This window comes from Rhynchophorus ferrugineus, unplaced genomic scaffold, assembly GCF_030347505.1.
Source record: "Rhynchophorus ferrugineus isolate W39M unplaced genomic scaffold, kcgeb_rfMv2 rfM3, whole genome shotgun sequence".
Classification (NCBI taxonomy): domain Eukaryota; kingdom Metazoa; phylum Arthropoda; class Insecta; order Coleoptera; family Curculionidae; genus Rhynchophorus; species Rhynchophorus ferrugineus.
Genome location: NW_027472582.1, coordinates 34,824,139 through 34,843,250, shown reverse-complemented (window position 1 = coordinate 34,843,250; position 19,112 = coordinate 34,824,139). Strand labels below are relative to the sequence as shown.

The window sequence follows — 19,112 nt, the reverse complement described above, 5'->3', positions numbered from 1 at the left end:
ACATCCGGTCTTACCCAGCCTGGTTACTGACGTGACTGGGATCATTTTCCTTGTCGGATTTTACACTGTTGCCTAAGACAATCACAAATTTTAAACAATCACAAACATAAATTTACGACCATGCCCCAGCAGGATTCGAACCCGCGGCTATCGCAACAGTAGGAGGACCGTCCTTTCGCCTTTACTACTGCACCACCAAGCCGGCTAATAAAATTTGTAAAAATTACAAAGCATATTATTACAACATGTATCCATAAAAATTAATTATCATGTATCTATAATAACATTTGTAGGATTTTTTTTGCAAATTTATAATAGGTTAATAATAATAGTTCGTACAATCACTATCCATCACCTAATGAATTGGTGAATGATTTTACTTTTTTCAAGTAAAAAGCCTTAGATTAAACAGATAGATGTAGATGGCAGCAAATCTTCCGTAAGTCAACGTACTGTAACTTAATGTTTAATGATTCAAATCTTATGAAAATTTCCTCTAAACTGATACTTTCCATTGTTGTTTTTTCTTATACTCTCCCGGATTCATTAAACTTTCAGATTCAGTTAGTAATTTTAAAGTTTAACAGATACTTACTAAAATAAGAATACCAATGACGGAAAATATTAAACGATGATTTAACGTTTTATCCGTGTTAAATTGTGTAATAACAATAAATACGGGATATAATTTATTTGTTTGTTAATTATTACTTCAGTGATTATTTCATTGCACACAATACATATATTCTCATACTTTGTTATTTTGTCTGTAAAAACATGACATTGTTTAAAAATGTAATAATATATGCCGATTTATATATATAATAATATACATCATAATAAATAAACAGGTATAATAACTGGGAAAAATATTTATGATTTGGAGAAAAAAATTTCACGCTGATTTATAGCGTTATGGTTAGAAATTTAAAACATTAACTAAACATAAAATTTTATTTCGGCCTAATACATAGATGGCGCTACTAGAATTAAATCCATATGTTTTTAGTTATTCCTAACCCTCAAAAGATGCGTGTATAAATTTGATAGCTGTCGGATCATTAGTTTGTAAATTATAGCATTTTGAGTGAAGCAACTTTTGTTATTGTGAAAAAAGTTGATAAAAAAGAATTTCGAGTGTTGATAAAATATTGTTTTTTGAAGGGAAAAAATACACTTAAAGCAAAAATTTGGCTTGATGCCGAGTTTTCGGACATTGCCCCAGGAAAATCAACCATCAAGGATTGGTATGCTAAGTTTAGAGATGGTGAAATGAGTACCGAAGACGGTGAACGCAGCGGACGCCCAAAAGAGGTTGTTACCGATGAAAACATTTCAAAAATCCACAAAATGATTTTGAATGACCGTAAATTGAAATTGAATGAAACAGCTGACACTCTAGATATCAACTGAACGTGTACATCATATCATTCACGAATATTTGTGTACGAGAAAGCTCTGTGCAAAGTGGATACCGCGCGTGCTTACTTTTGACCAAAAACAACGACGAGTTGATGATTCGGAGCAGTATTTGAAGATGATCAAGCGTAATAAACCCGAAATTTTACAAAGATATGTGACAATGGATGAAACATGGCTCCATCATTTCACTCCGAAATCGAATCGACAGTCATCCGAGTGGACTGCACACGATGAACCCGCTCCAAAGCGTGGGAAAACGTAACAGTCGGATGGGCTTGGAATAATTTTCATTGACTACCTTGAAAAAGGAAGGTCCATCAATAGCGACTATTACATAACGTATTGGACCGTTTGAAAGGCGAAATCGCGGAAAAACTACCGCATTTAAAGAAAAAGACAATGCTGTTTCACCAAGACAATACACCGTGTCACAAGTCAGTGAAAACAATCCATGAATTGAGCTTCGAATTGCTTCCTGATTCGCCGTATTCTCCAGATCTGGCCCCAGCGACTATTTCCTGTTGTCAAATCTCAAAAGAATGCTTGCTGGGAAGAAATTTTCGTCGAATGAATAGGTGATCATCGAAACTGAGGCCTATTTTGAAGCAAAGGAGAAATCGTACTACAAAAATGGTATCGAAACGTTTGAGGATCGCTATAAATCAGTGCATCACCCTTGAAGGGAATTATGCTGAATAAAAAAAACTAATTTTACCAAAAAAATATGTTTTACTATGGTAGGCTGGGAACTTTTCAATTGACCTGTTATTAAATTAAACATAATAGTTTCCGCTTTGTCGATAATAATAATTTAATAAAGTTTGTTTAATTTATAAAGCGTGTCTTTAATATATAGGATCATAAATAAGGTAAAAAATATCTAACACAAATTTGGAATATTTTTGGTCTCACTGTGGGGTTAATCTTAGGAGCTTTATGCTGATCAAGCTACCTCATTAAATTGCTTTCTCCTAAGAAATCCAGATATTTTTTAAAAAATTAAATCTTCAATCAATTAAAGCTTTAATATTCTGATTTCTTGCGTGTTGTCCAGTAGCTGTAGTGCTTCCACGTTGCTGTGATTTAGCAACCTTATTTCATGTTTTAACATTTATTTGTTTTTAGTTCATGTTTTCATGATGACTTCCATATGTACCCATTTGATTTCGAGGTCATTGTGCAGCTTATTTTAGGTTACGTAGCGATAAGCATTGATAATTAATCGTAGAACTTTGTTTTGGGTGTGTTGACTTACTAGTTGGTTTGATGCCTTAATGCAACCCCATATTTGCACACATAGGCCCAAATGGACTTTATGATTGATTAATAAACCAATCTCTTTGATTTTAGGTCAAGTTGAGAGTATTTTCTTTCTAACCAGTACAGTTGCTTGACTTTGAGTTTTTGAATCCGTTCTGCTTTGTGTCTAATATGATGTAACCTACCATCGAGATATATTCCAAGGTATATAGATGTTTCTGCTTAAGGAATCAGGCATCCGTCAAGTGATATAATTAGGTTTTTCTTATTTCGCCGCAACGCAAAATTGACATCGACAGATTTGGAACTATTAAGCTGTATTTTCCAGTCCCTAGTCCATTTGTAGATTTTGTTGATCGCTATTCGTACTTTTTCTCTCACCTCAGACAGATATATATAGAAATTTTACATTTTATCTCCGTTTGTCCATATAGGCCAAAATTGTAAAATGATCTTATAATTTACGGATTTCGTTTCAATTCACATTCCCTGTATTATTCAGCATGCTAATTACGTAGCCGTTTGTCAATTTACAACATTTCGAACAAGAAGAGATTAAAAATGAAGAAATACGAGCTACAATAATTAGTATCGAAAAAAACGGGGCTGAAATAAATATTGGCGCTATATATTGTCCACCAAGACATAAAATGACACAACAACAATATAAAGATATCTTTTCAAAATTAGGCCCACGGTTTATTATTGGTGGAGACTTTAATGTTAAACATACAGCTTGGGGTTCACGAATAATAACACCTGGAAAAGGAAACGAATTACTCAAAGCCATTAACCTTACAAATTGTAATTATCATTCAGGGCGCGAACCCACTTACTGGCCCACAGACAGTAATAAAGTCCCAGACCTGCTGGATTTCTACATTACAAAAGGCATCTCATTAAATCAAATTAGTACAGAAAGCTTGTGCGATCTAACATCTGATCACACTCCAGTATTGTTAACACTGGGCGCGACAATCCTAGGAAAAGCAGAAAAGCCTAATCTTACCAACAAATATACTGACTGGGACAAATTCAGATTAATACTGCAGGAACAAATCAGTTTAAAAGTAATACTTAAAACTATAGATGATCTTAAGCAACAAACCAAACATATAACTGAACAAATTCGTCAGCTGCAAAAGATGCTACCCTAATAACAAGAGAGAAATCAGAATATGAAGTACTTTACCCCCTCGAAATTAGAGAAATGATAAAAGAAAGGCAAAAAGCTAGAAGAGTATGGCACAGGACCAAAAATGCTGCTGATAAAACTACGTTTAATAGAATTAGTAATCAGACGAATCAAAAGATCAAAGAATATAAACAGAATTGCTTTCAAAAGTATTTAAGTGAAAGCCCACAAGCAGACAAAGATTATTCGCTATGGAAAGCAACTTGAAGATTTAAAAGACCAATTATTCGGGTACCGCCAATTAAAAATTATCCAAATGAATGGGTTCGACGCGACAATGAAAAAGCTGAATTGTTCGCACAATACTTAGCTAACATTTTTCGGCCTAATGATAGAGAATCTACCATGGATACATCTCCTGTTTATCAAACCGATGTAGATCTAAATCTAATTTCTCCATTGGAAGTTGCCACTGAAATTGATAACCTCAATCCTATAAAAGGCACCTGGTATAGATGACATTTCACCTGGATTATTGAAAGAACTGCCACGAAAAGCAATCATCATGTTGACATATATATTTAATGCCTGTTTAAGGCTGAAGCATGTCCCGGAATGCTTTAAAGTTGCACAAATAATTATGCTCAAAAAACCTGACAAACCTGCGGAACAAGTCGAATCGTACAGGCCTATTTCGCTACTACCTGCAATATCAAAGCTATTTGAGAAGCTGATACTTAAACGTGTTAAACATTTGGTAACAATACCAGATTTCCAGTTTGGTTTTCGAAATCACCATTCAACTATCGATCAAGTGCACAGAGTAACTGCGGCTATTGAAAGAGCGTTTGAAGAAAAGAAATACTGCCCTGCAATATTCCTGGATGTCTCACAAGCTTTTGATCAGGTTTGGCATTTGGGATTAATCTGTAAGATAAGCTTATTGTTACCGCGTAACTATTGTCAATTGCTGGAGTCATATTTATTCGAAAGAAAATTTAGAGTATCGCACGAAATGGCGTTCTGGACATTTAAAAATATCTCGGCTGGAGTTCCACAAGGTAGCGTCTTAGGACCTCTCCTGTATCTGCTCTACACTGCTGACATTCCAACAACAAAAGAAACACTTCTTGGAACCTTTGCTGATGACACAGTTATTATGGCAAAAGATATATCTCTGCCTAGGGCAATAGAAAAAGTGCAAGTGGCAATCAACAAAATCTACAAATGGAGAAAAGATTGGAAAATTCAACTTAATAGCTCCAAATCTGTCCACGTTAATTTTGCATTAAGGCGAAATAATAAAAACTTAATTATATCACTCAATGGATGCCCGAATCCTCAAGCAGAATCAGCTAAATACCTCGGAATCCATCTTGACGGTAGATTAAATTGGAAGCATCACGTTAGACAAAAAGCAAAACACATTAGAACCAAAAAAAACAACTATACTGGTTAGTCGGAAGATACTCTCAACTTGATCTAAAATCAAAGAGGTTGATCTATAATACAATTATAAAGCCAATTTGGACCTATGGGGTGCAAATATGGGGTTGCACTAAAAATTCAAATCAGTTAGTCATACAGCGCTGTCAAAACAAGGTTCTTCGATTGATTACCGATGCCTATCGCTATGTAACCAATGAAGAACTGCACAATGAAACAAGAAAGAAGATTACTAAATCATTCTAACGTGGAAGCAATACAACTGCTGGACAGCGCGCAGGATGTCAGGAGATTGAAACGAACAAAACCATACGAACTTGTGTGAACATTTAGTGTGTATTATTAGTGTAAACTATAGCTATAAGTTAATAATTAATAAATAATTATAATTTTATAATTGAGGAATACATACTGATGTATTTTCTCGCACTCGTCTTGCTTGTTAATTAATCCAAGCACATAGGAAAAGTAGTAATAAATTAATTATAATAATAATAATAATTAAGATTGTAGTAAGCGTATCTAATGATGTTATAAAAAAATATAGGCCTAAATTGTAAAATGGTCTTATGAATTACGGATTTCGTTCCAATTCACATTCCAAGTAATATTCGACATGGTAATTACGTTAGTATTTGCCAAATTGAATTATCTGAATTATTGAATTATTTCGTATACTTTTATCATGATAACTGTGTCGTTGCTAAAATCTCCAAGCACTGTTTCTTTTGTTGTTCAGATATCAGTAGTATATAGCAGACATAGGACAAGACAAGACACTCCCCTATGGAACTCCAGCCGAAATAGGTTTAAGTGTTGAGAATGCCCGTTCGTGTAAGACTCTAAAATTTCTTTCGAAAGGAATCCAGATAGTGACTTCAAATTAAAACATTCCAGTCGTAACCTAGGGTTTTTGTAATATTGTTATTCGAAAGTTTATAGTTTCCGAACAAGATTACTCGGAAATGATATAAAGACCTTTGTTAATTACAAATCGGTATATTGTTGTACATTCTGCACATGGCTACGGTAGCAGAATCGAAATCAGTCAGATTGTTTGTTTCTGTTTTAGGGATATCAGCCATGTCAGCCACATTCAAATCCAATTACACTACCCCCGTGAAGTTCTTGTCATGAAAAATATAGTTTACTTCATCCTCTAGCCTTGCCGCTTGTATTAAGAATTGTTTTTCCGTTTTTGAGTGAGCTAGTGAGCTCAGAAGAACCTAGTGCCCCAAACCTTAAATTTCAGGTCAGGTTTTCATAAACTAAGATAACATCAGTCGGTAACCATTCTAATTAATCGATTTAGCTAAAGAATATTAATAAAATATTGATAGTGATCTGTATACAATATTAATGATACGCTTGTTATACATTTTTATGACACCCTAATTTGTTTTTACACAGCTGATACTTAAAAAGGAATATTTGAATAAAAAGAAAATAATAGTTTTTTTACACTGAACACACTGAATTATTATACATCATCATAAGGAACTACATATATATATATATATATATATATATATATATATATATATATATATATATATAATATTATATAATATAATATAAAAATCAAAATAATATCATCATAATATCAAAATAAATAAAAATTGCAAATTATAAATCACTAAGGACAATAAAATATTTCGGTTTAATTACGGTACCACATAAATGTTTTATTTATATTTTATAATATTTAAAATATTTTAAACTTTAAATAACGGGAGTATCTCTTAAAATTATTTCAACTGTATCAAATTACTAGAATGTATGAATCATTCACACGTGCGCGAACTCTAGTTCAAAGTCTATAACCACAATAACCATTGGTGTAGTATGTAGTGATTTTTTTTACTTTAAACTTCTGTTGTCCTCAATTGAAACATACCATCAATTAGCTGAGTTATTACATCAATGTATTTTAAACTAATTTATGTCTACGTTGTTAATACAATACTAGAAGTAACTGAACCATTTAGTCACAATATCTATCAACCACATTTTTTTTGCTTCGCAAATCTCTTCCAATATTTAATTTTGCACAAATATTTCTATTTACACATAATCTGAACTAAATTAACATAGTTCAGAAGAATTGGGAAGAGGCTATACAAAACGAAACTGAGGATTTTTAACTAACACAAAAGAGGTAAAAAGGGATTTTAATGATAAAAACACTTCATAATTTAATTAAAGGAAGACTGGTTAACGTTGAATTGACTTTAATATTCAATTACTAAACCATCATTATCTAAGAGCTGGAGAATCGCGACATTAATGTGCTTTGGGCATAGTCCTTGGTAACGTTAATGGCAGTTTCTACCTTCAGGTATTTACGCAGATTGTCGTTACCAATGTACTATGAAACATCAACAGTACCTCGCAGTGCTTTGTTTTGTAATTTTTATGTGATATTTATATTGCTTTGGCTGGTACAACTGCAGATTTAAATACAATAAGCCCACACTGGTTTCAAGGCTTGTTGGTAAAGGAAAAGCTTATTATATACCGACAAGGCTAAATATCTACCCAATGACCAGTACAGTTTTTTTGTAGTTCAGCTTGATTTCTTCAAGTTTTTAGCTTGTGCTTGATTATTTTATTGGTCAAATCACTATGCACTGATTTATTTTGATTCGGCAATAGCTGTTTTCGGTTGATTTAGTGTTGTTATCTCCAATGGCTAAGATTACAGTAGCATCTGCAAATATAGCAACAACATTTTCATTGAATGTAAGCAAATCCCGAGTGTACAGCACATAAAGGACTGGTTCCAATACACTTTCCTGTGGCACATCTGCTTGTATTTTCCTCAAGTTAGAATATTCATTTTTTTTATCAATCGTGCAATGTTGTTCCCTGGAACCGGGGACGAATTGATAATCCGAAATAATATGCTTTTTTCCCAAAGATTGGTTTTATCCTTTTCAATAGAAGTTTCAATAAATTTTCAAATAATTTGGACATTGTCGTCAAGTGTAAAAAAAATATTGACCAGTATGAAGGTATTTCACAAGGTGGATTTCCTGGTTTAGGAATCATAATTATTTCAGCGACGTTCCACGGTACATATTGTAGTCTGAATGAAGCATTTATTATGTTGATGATCTTAACTAAGTGCTTTTCTTGAAAGTTCTTTTAATATTTTCACGATTATAAGGTCAAAAATGCTATTATGACATCTTGAAACTTTCCGCAAATCAGGCTTTATGGAAATGTATTTTATCTTGATGCTGAGATAGTCGAATTAACTGAATCATTAACTATATTTGTTAATGCTAATAACTTAAAAACAAACCACAGCAAGAACCGCAACAATATTTCCGAATTACGAATTACTTCCAATTGGTTTATTATATAAATATGTATATACATACATTTATGAATTTAAATCGTAATGAAATTAACATTTTTAGAATATTCATACTGCTTGTTTGTTTCAAATTCGAGTTGTTTCTCAACTGTACCCTAGCAATTTAATTTCCTTTAAGTAGCCACATATCCATGATGTTTTAGACTTTTTTACTGATTAATTCACTTAAAACATGCACACGTAACGTATCACTCTATAAGTCTCAGACCCAGATATTAAAAGAGCGACTTTTAAAGAACGTGTCCGAACTTTCTCACTCAATGTACACTCTCCTTTAAGAGTGATGCCTATTGCTCTTCTAATTTTTTATACATTTTCATCGAACGATTTATCTTTCCTTTCAAGGTAGTCTTCAACTTTTATGCTTCATTTGATGAGCAGGAAAATGAGAATGAGAAGGAAATATCCGAACCGAATTTAAATCGGATGTCATATTTTTAGAGACTGCATTTGGCAGTATATCCGACGTCATCTGTAACATATATTGGCTGTTTTATTGCAGGACTATAGTTAAAAATACTTAATTAATATTTATATAATTTGAATATAAAAAATATATGAATATATAAAACCTATTCAATTTCAAGTATGTCGACTACAGTCACACGTTTGTGCGTATGGTCAAATATGAGCAAATTTTGAGTAAATTATAGTCTATCCGCTCAATTGAAATATCTCAGCATCGTCAGGTATTTCCATTTTATGACCATCCAATATCATTACGTGGATTTTATCGACAATTCTGGCCTGATAACCTCCTTTAGGGATACCTAAACCACTTCTTAGCCATTTAAATTAATAGTGCCCGTAATATTTATCAATCCTTTCCTTGGTTTTAGCCAAAAAAATAATACTTAATCAACGCACGAAATTGTTTTCTATTTTTATTGAAACTCAATTGAGAGGCAATGGCTGTCAAATACAAATTAAATGACGCAGCTTGCTCGAATTTGCACGAGAGGAGAAAACACTGATTGATGTACACTTCTTTATTTAAGTTGTTAAAATTTACATGCGATCGATTGGAGAATAGAAATGATATTAGGATATAGCAAAATTATGCGGTAGTGTTGAAAGGATGCGGATGAATGAAATAGCAAAGAAAAAGAGACGTACTCATGCTGGTCTTTTATACCCGGAACCACATGGTACCAATCCTCTAGCATTGCCAACCGTAGAAACCAAACCGTGAATGTATTTGTGTTGACCTAAAGAGTTGTAACTGTCGCTACGTATTTATGCATTTAATGCTACTACTCGAGAAATTCAAAAAGTCACTAGCTTATCAAAGTGCCCTTGTATAACATCAAATTTTTCAGTATAATATATAACATAATAAAATATAATCATAAAAATAATATTTTTGTTTGTTTTTGTGTTTATGTTTTTATATTTCATAATTTATATTGCAGCTTTCATGTATGTTAAATAATCGTAATATATGTCGATTATTCCCAACACTAGAATTACCTTGTTTATCATACGTCGCTCCTTTTTACTATCTGTTTCTCAACTTAATAGTTCATTGCCGATCTACTAATTTCGCTTTTTCTGGAAAGACAGTAAAAGATTAGAGATATAAAGAATATAAAGTTTAGTTTATGATTATAACAAAATTACTTTCAGTTAAACATTTTTAAATTAAAGAATACAAGCATAGTATTCTCACACTTTATGACAACATTTATATTGAAATTTTTACTTCAATTTTGTTTATAAATCTCGAAATTAAACTACCAATACATGCAATTCACTTTATTTATAATATTGCTATTTTTCAGGTTATGCCACGAAGACCAAAAGTCACTTTAAGTCGTTTCTTCTTGGAACCTGTGAAATCAACGAAAACTGAAGAACGAGATGACCAATTAAACAAAAAGGCATTGCAAGTATTTAGTACCAATAAGATTAGCAATCCATTCATGGGTTTTACTAATGAAGAAATAGAAAATGCCAAATTATTTGTCAGGAAAATGAAAATCTGTATACGATGTTCGAAAAACGACAAACATTCACATACACATAAATATAATGAAAACAGGAACATAAATAATAGTAAAAGATCAAATGTACTGAACTTCGCGGCATCGGAGAAATCAGAATGTATTGTAAAATTATCACGAATTACTAACATTCGTTGTAACATAGATAATCAAGTTCACAGTGTAAACTCTAGGAATGAGAATGTTGTTTCGAAATATTGGAATCCTGAACGTAAAAATCAATTTAAAGGTTTCACGGAGGAAGAAAAAAAATGCTCCTATGTTATTTGTAACAATTTTAAAACAAATTTAAACGTACTAAATTCAGCCCCAGTTAAAATTAACAGGTGTTCAAAAAATATATCAAAGAACTCCACTAAAAACTATATTATATCAAACGTTATTGCAAGTAAATCAACAAGACCTCGTATATGTAAACAATTAAATAGCTTAAATAATAGCATTAAGAAGTCTAATAAAAATAATATTTGTTCCAAATACTGGAATTGCCAAAACACTGAAATGTATATCAAACTAGAAAAATGTGATTTCAAGTTAAGCGATGTATCAAACATGTCTAAATTGGAATTTAAAAAACTGGAAAAAAACACGTCATTGAAGTCAGAAGGCAATTTGAAATCAATTAAGAAAGAACCAGGTTAGTATTTAGTTCTTGAAAATGTTGACATTTTAGGAATTTTCATAATAACTAATTATAACTGATGCTGATGAACTATGTTTTAATGTAAACAAATATTATTCAGCATAAACAAGAGCTTTAAATAGATTATAAAAAAAACCACACCGCATTTATGTATATATAATCAAATGTAAAATGATAAAGCTATAATTATCGTTTGTTTTGTTTATCGTATAAAAGTAATATAGATCTGTGTTGTTCATATACAAATTAAATTTTAGCGCTTAAATTGCTTAACTTAAACACGCCATGTGATATATAATTCCCTCGCTTTAATTCATAGTTTTATTAGGCAAGAGCAGGTATTGTGGAAAAATAATAGAATATATACCTAATCGAAATATTTTCCATTATATTTTACAACATTTTCTTGGCCTCTAGTTATGTGGTCATACGGTGTCAAAAGGAGTATGTTAGTTTGTCAATAATCCAACCATTTATTTTCATTTCAAGACCGTGTGCCAGCCATACTTTTTTTTGGCCTGGAACCGGGTAGGGGAATGCTGTTACGGATACCTGGTCGGGAAGACCCGCAGGAATAGGCGAGTTGGACTGGTTATGTCGAGACTGCCTCTGGGCTACCCACTAAACCCCACCCTATAAGCTGATCCAATGACCCTAACTGATACTTCTTACTGTTAGTAAGGAGGGTGCCCGTATCCGGTAACACCATTAAGAAGCACAAGGGCCAGGCAAGACGAAGACATTTCACCTGGCTAGGTGAGACGTATTTTAGATAGACACTGGAACCGTATAGAACAGTACAGTAGTACAGGAGAGATTTTATTGAGAGAGGAAGCCTGCTGGCCCAGTTGATAAGCGGGTACAGCAAATTAACAATACCTTGACCTTTATGGAGGGACCTTTGGATGCGGGAATTCCACCTAAACTTGCGATTGAAGACAAGACTGAGATAGGTGGCTTCTTGTAACCATGGGATTTCAGCGTTCTCAATTTTAAGACGCGAAATGCTCGGTGGAAAATGCTTCTTGTGGAAGAAGATGGCCTGGGTTTTCCGTGGGTTGACCTGCAACCTCCAGAAATGTAACCACTGGACCGTCTCATCGAGTTGTTTTTGGAGTCTGCTTCGGATGTGCGGTGCTACTCTTGAAGAAGCAAAGTAAGCAGTGTCGTCTGTGTCAAAAGCTGCCTCAACTTGTGGTCTCCTAGGGATATCTGAAAGAAAAATATTAAATAGAACGGGTGCCAGAGGGGAGCCTTCTGGAACTCCTTCGTCGATGATTTTCAGGCTAGAGAGAATATCTTTAATCTTCATCTGGAACGATCGTCCTGACAGAAATGATTTGATAAGAGCTGCTGGTCATCAGGTAGACCTAATCGGATGTATTTCGCCACTAAGCCTTCGTGCCAAACCTTGTCAAAGGCTTTGGTTAGATCCAAGAAGACCGCTCGAAGTCTTTCACGTCGGTTAAAAGCACAATTAATTTTTGCGGCCAGCCGATGAGCCTAATGAACGGCTGAGTGTTTGGCGCGGAACCCGAATTGCTCATGTGGAACGATATTGTTTGTCTTCATAAAATCATTAAGAGCAAAAAGAATTGCTCTTTCAGCAAGTTTGGAAATGGAACTTATTAGGCTGATAGGTCTGTAGTCAGAAGGTGATGACTTAGCTTCTTTTTTGGGGATAACAGCGATGAATGCATGTTTCCATGTGGATGGAAAGTGTTGCAGCCTCAGAATGGCGTTGATGATATTACTTAGTTCGGCGAGCTGCTTGTAAGGAAGACTTTTGAGTTGGGTTATCGAAATATTATCGAAACCCGGGTGCCAGCCATACTGCATCGATCTGAATAAATGGTAATCGGAAGACACTATTGGTGAACTGTGTGCGGCAGAAATTTTCAATCGAGCTGCGGTTGTGTTTCCTTCACAATTCTTGCAACATGTAGCAGAGCGTTGTCATGCAAGAGTATGACTTACTGGATGTTTCTCGCCATAATAAGATTTTTTGCAACAATGCGTCATACCGTCATTTGGTTATCTGACGTCGGTAGAGATCTGCAGTAAGAATTTCATTCAGTTTTAGTAGGTCGTAACACCTTGCTGATCCTACCATAAGTACTTTATGGCAAAGATTATTTAGTCTCGGTATGGATGGCGCTTGGCAAGCAGATCTTTTAAAATCAGACAACAAAATTAAAAAATGGCGAAAATGTAATTTTGAGAGCTTTATTATGGGTGTATCACTGATCAAAAAATACATGTTTAAGCACCTAATATATGAATCGTGTTCATATATTATTTGACTTTTCACAAGGTCTATTACTTCTACTTTATATCTTTATATCAGAATTATTCATGTGACTCCCAATTCTTCACTTATAGCTTCTAAAATTTATTGAATAACTACATGATTTAACAAAAGTCGTTATTTTACTCTGATCTCCATCGAATAATTTTCTTACAGGTACTCTTTACATTTCTCATTGCATTTAAACATTCTTCAATTGACATTGGGTACATTTGGCGAAATGCATTTAGAGATTGTCAATGCAATTCAGTTATAGTGCCGTTTATAAATGGAGTAACCTTTGACGTTAATTAATCCAAATATTCCTTTTTGTATATCAGCTCTGAAAATGCAACTAAAATAAACTTGAGAACTTAGTAAACAAGAGGAAACATAAAACATTAGATTTTTTCTATAATTAATATATAAATTGAAAACCCATCAATTGAAATATCTGTTACATCGAGTAGATGTCCGTGTGATTAATAAAAATACTACTAGCAGACCCGACAGACGCTGTCCTGTTGTAAAAAATAAATAAGATACAAAGAACTTACTTGTACCAAAAAATAAAATAATGTATATCTTGTACCTGTCACTGGATTTCGTTGTTCAATGTTTAAATGATATTTATATTCACTTTCCAAAATTTTATCTAAAATATCGATCGTAAGAACGATGATTGTTTGAATCATCTGCACCGTATTATCTCTGCGTTGAATACGTATATTTTGACGTTGAAATGGTTCACCAACTATAACAATTATAACTTAACAGTTGGAATATTGTATCTTACTACGTGCTCTCCATATGATACTTTGTGGGGTTTAATGATAATAAGGTAATTGTCATTTTATAATCTATTGAAGACGATGTTGAACAACTGGACTAATTGGTTATGATTTTGTAAAAGTGTTCCCAAAGCTGCCATATTTTCTCTCTCCTGCATCTGCTCAATGTAGTTGTTTAGAGAGCGCGTAGTAATTGTTGTTCCTCGTCACCCATAAAATAGATTTGCAATGATTTAAATTGATTCAAAAAAAATTAGATCGGCGTCCGGCATTGATAAAAAAACCATTTTGATTGTAGACTTAGTCCTAAATCTTTAATGTTGATTCAAAACTATGACTATCCTCATTCTAGATGTGTATTTTTTGTTGCTCCAATAGATACTTTACCCAAAAGAAATCGATTAAGTTGAGCTTCATCTAATAGTCATTTCAATGGTTCTAATTGCATATTTAGTAATAAACTTTATCTGATATGCAGTGGCTGATTCATCTTTGTACTTAAATGTATGAAAATGTTTGTATTTTTGGACATGTGATGAATAATCTACTTTGGCACCATGCTCAAACGTGACGCGTGTCTCATTGCCTCAGTCGATTAGCTCGAAGACTTTTATTGTATTCCTCTCCACTTTTATCTACACGTGTATTTGCAACTTAGACTCTTAAATTTATATTGTCCAACAAATTTTTTTCTGTAGTTTTATTTAACCAATAGTTATTGACTATTTCGGCATTATGTATTCGTTTCCTATTCGTTCTCGAAGACGTGACTTTTTATTTTAATAACTAATTTTCTAAGTTATTATTAACAGGTAGTTTCTTCATTTATAACCTAACTGTAACGGAAATCAACCAGCGAACTACAAGGGTTGCGCAGTTCACAAGCAACTACAACAGAAATTCTACCCTGCCTTAAGAGAAAAAAGGCATCAACAGCAACAAAAACAATCCACACCTTCCAGTCTAACCACCAGACCAAGTCAACCAGACATAACTCTGCGCAAATGGTTGAAAATGGTTCAAAACAAAAGCGAGAAACCACATCACAACCTACTGAAACTAGCAGCAACATCTCTAGATTAGAAAACATGATGGCCAAACTAATGGATCAAATGAGTACGATGCTTGGTCTACTCACAACCGTCGTCAGCAAACTTTCCTAATGCCTGAAACCATTAGCTACAAAATCGCCGCCTGGAATGCCACTGGGCTCCAACAACACGCCAGGGAATTAAAAATGTTCGTAACTGAACAAAATATTGACGTTATGATGGTTTCCGAAACACATTTTACGGACAAACATTATTTGAAAATTCCCAAATACAAACTTTATCATACAAATCACCCTGATGATAAAGCACATGGAGGTACAGCCATAATCATTCGAGATGATATAAAACATTTCGAAAAAGAAAAATTCCGTAAAGACTACCGGCAGGCCACCAGTATAACCATAGAAGTCCATGGACCATTAACAATGTCTGCTATTTACTGCTCACATAAACATAACAACAAGGCAGAACACTTTCAAGAATTCTTTACTACGATAGATTTATAGCCGGAGAAGATTACAATGCAAAACATTTAATATGGGGTTCAAGAATAATAACCTCAAAATGTAGAGAACTGCTAAAAGCAATAAAGACAGATAATTTACAATATATTTCTACTGGTGAACCTACATATTGGCCTTCAGGCAGAAATAAAAAACCAGATGCTATAGATTTCTGTATCACAAAAAATATTGATACAAAAAAAGTGTCATGCAGAATCATGTTTCGACCTATCTTCTGATCATTCACCAATAATAGTAACAATTTCTTCAAAAATTACCATCAAAGATAAACCTTCTTCTCTGTGCAATAATAAAACTAACTGGCCCTTATTTAGACAAAACTTAGACCGAAACATCTCTCTAAACTTACCGCTAAAAACTGAAATGGATATAGAAATAGCAGCAATAAACCTTACAAAAAATATACAGGAGGCAGCATATTCCGCGACTCCTAACCATGAAACATTTCCAAGAAAAAATACACATATATCATGTACAATACAGAAAAAGATAGCAGAAAAAAGAAAATTGAATAGGGCAATAAAAGAGCTGAAAGAACTAATTCATAATGAACAAAACCAAGGCATTCAAGAAAACCTAGAGAATTTGACACCAACTGAGGCTACAGACTATTCGTTGTGGAAAGCAACAAGAAAGCTTAAGAGACCCCAGCAGCATAACCCACCTATTAAAACAAATGAGCCAAATTCCAATGAAACAAAATCTACGCATGTAACGTTTACCCTACGTAGAAGAACATGTCCACCAGTGAATATCAATCATCATCAACTCCCCTAAGCAGAGCATGTTAAATATCTTGGTATGCACTTAGATCGACGCCTAACCTGGAAGAAGCATATACTCTCTAAACGGAAACAACTTGGACTTAAATTGTATCAAATGTTTTGGCTCATCGGGCGCAAATCCAAGTTATCATTAAATAACAAGGTATTGCTGTATGAGTCTATACTCAAGCCCATTTGGTCATATGGAATCCAACTATGGGGTACCGCTAGCAAATCTAATATATCCATCATTCATCGGTTCCAAAGTAAGGTGTTGCTGTTCAGTACTATTTTTCAAATAAAGTGATACAACGCGATATTCCTCTAGAACCTATAACGAGTGTAATTCAACGTGTTTGTGTGAAGTACTTCGAAAGAATGTCGGTGCATCCCAATGTACTCGCTAATCAGCTATCCATCATTCATCGGTTCCAAAGTAAGGTGTTGCTGTTCAGTACTATTTTTCAAATAAAGTGATACAACGCGATATTCCTCTAGAACCTATAACGAGTGTAATTCAACGTGTTTGTGTGAAGTACTTCGAAAGAATGTCGGTGCATCCCAATGTACTCGCTAATCAGCTAAATATGCGACGTGATAAAGACTAATTAATTAAGATAATATTTTATACAGAAGATTGCTTAATGAAGTGATTTTCTACGTGCCATGTATATATAATATAGACATAAGAAATACTTATTGCCAATAGGGCAGATTGTGGAATCACGAAGAGTAATAAAAAAAAATTAAAATCTCTAATATATAGCCATATTAATATTATAAATTCTGTTTTTTTTTTAGGTGTAAATTATTTGATTAGCCCTCGCAGAATCCGTAAAATAAAAGACGAAAAAAAAGATGTCAAATTTAAAATAATTACTGGATTTATACCACCAAAATCGCCCCATAACTTAATAGAGGAACAGCTCTGGAATGATCCCTGGGCATTGTTGATTGCCACCATTTTTTTAAACAGAACATCGTGCCAAATCGCTCGACCATATGTATTTTGGTTTCTGAATGATAATCCAAACCCATCTCTTGTGTTAGAAAAAAATGTTAACGATTTGGAGATATACTTTAGAGCTTTAGGATTACAAATAACACGGGCAAAACAGGTGAGATATGAACAGGTTAATTGTAAGAGTATTAATTATGTATTTCTTAAGCAGGTTTGGAGAATGTCATATGATTATATTTACAAAAATTGGAAAAGAGTAGGAGAGCTTTATGGAGTAGGAAGATATGGCGAAGACGCTTTTCGCATGTTTTGTCTTGGCGATTTCACTGTAGAACCTAAAGATCGATATCTGAAGATCTACAAGGCTTGGTATGAGATGAATGAAAAGAACGAGAGAATCAAAGAAATGAATTGTTAATGCCTATTCTTTAATTTTAAGAAATCATTTTCGTTTTGTATATTTATTTATATTTTTCATAAATTTATATATTTTTAATACAATGTATTTATTGTTCCTATTATATTCAAAATATCATTTTGAAATTACCAAATCAGTTTACACATTAAAGTGTATCTAAAGGTTTCGATCCCGGTTTTTTTATAGGACAGAATAGGTCCTTATCATTGACTGCGATAAAAGTTAGCATACTATATAAAAACAATTTTATTTTCAAAATAATTAAATGTTTATAAAATAATTAGTCCAAAAAGTATTAAACTGAAATTCAACAAACAGCATTTAAATATCTTAAACGAAACTTATTTGCATAACACAACACATTAAACTCCAAACACAAAAATCAACTCAAGTAAGTTATAAAATGGGAAAAAGTTTAGAACACAAAAACTATTAATTTACTTTGAAAAATGTTTTATTCGGCGAAAAGAAAGGCGACTTGTTGAACGGCGCTATAAAGCGACACGGGGGGATTTTATCTATTAGAAAACAGACCAAATCAATCTCACTTGTTCCCCATTCAGCCAGTCTTAGCATAGCCCTTGCACATAACCGCGATAGTCATATTGCATTATATAACAAGTATACATACTTTCCTCAAATAAATGCTTTCTACCACAGAGATCAAAATGAATAATAATCATTAAACTCAATAAAATGACCATATTTTTCTCTTACATTTTAGAATCTCTTTTTGGGACCCAGCTTAACTTGGTAACTCGAATGAGTTTCCTTGTCGGATGTACCATAGCCTTATGAACAATCAGGAACATAAATTTACAACCATGCCCCAGCAATATTCAAACCCGTGATCATCATCAAACAGGAAAATTGATCATTTTATATAGTTATACCAGAGAAATTAAGTTAAAAAATACCCTTCAAACTTCTGTTAAAGTGCACCAACTACTTCTATTTGTAACAATACGGTTAAACTTTAAAAAAGCAAGACGTCTTCAATTTATTGCACATATGTATTGTATGC

At 33.3% G+C, this 19,112-nt stretch overlaps 2 protein-coding genes across 4 annotated transcripts in view; one reads left to right on the top strand and one right to left on the bottom strand.

Annotated features, from left to right (window-relative positions):
* The window catches only part of LOC143193281 (methyl-CpG-binding domain protein 4), a 56,278-nt gene extending 38,115 nt beyond the window's left edge, over positions 1-18,163 (top strand). For 2 of the 3 annotated variants that reach the window (XM_076399391.1, XM_076399392.1), the window contains exons 2-4: positions 10,427-11,285; positions 17,511-17,827; positions 17,882-18,163. In XM_076399391.1, coding sequence (XP_076255506.1) covers positions 10,430-11,285; positions 17,511-17,827; positions 17,882-18,088 — 1,380 coding nt within the window. In that variant the 5' untranslated portion in view covers positions 10,427-10,429 and the 3' untranslated portion in view covers positions 18,089-18,163. The remainder of the gene's footprint in view (positions 1-10,426; positions 11,286-17,510; positions 17,828-17,881) is intronic. The other variant, XM_076399393.1, reaches the window with a different exon arrangement.
* Positions 1-19,112, bottom strand: part of LOC143193282 (calcium release-activated calcium channel protein 1) — an 86,531-nt gene that overhangs the window by 26,557 nt on the left and 40,862 nt on the right. The gene's annotated exons all lie outside the window — the stretch shown is intronic.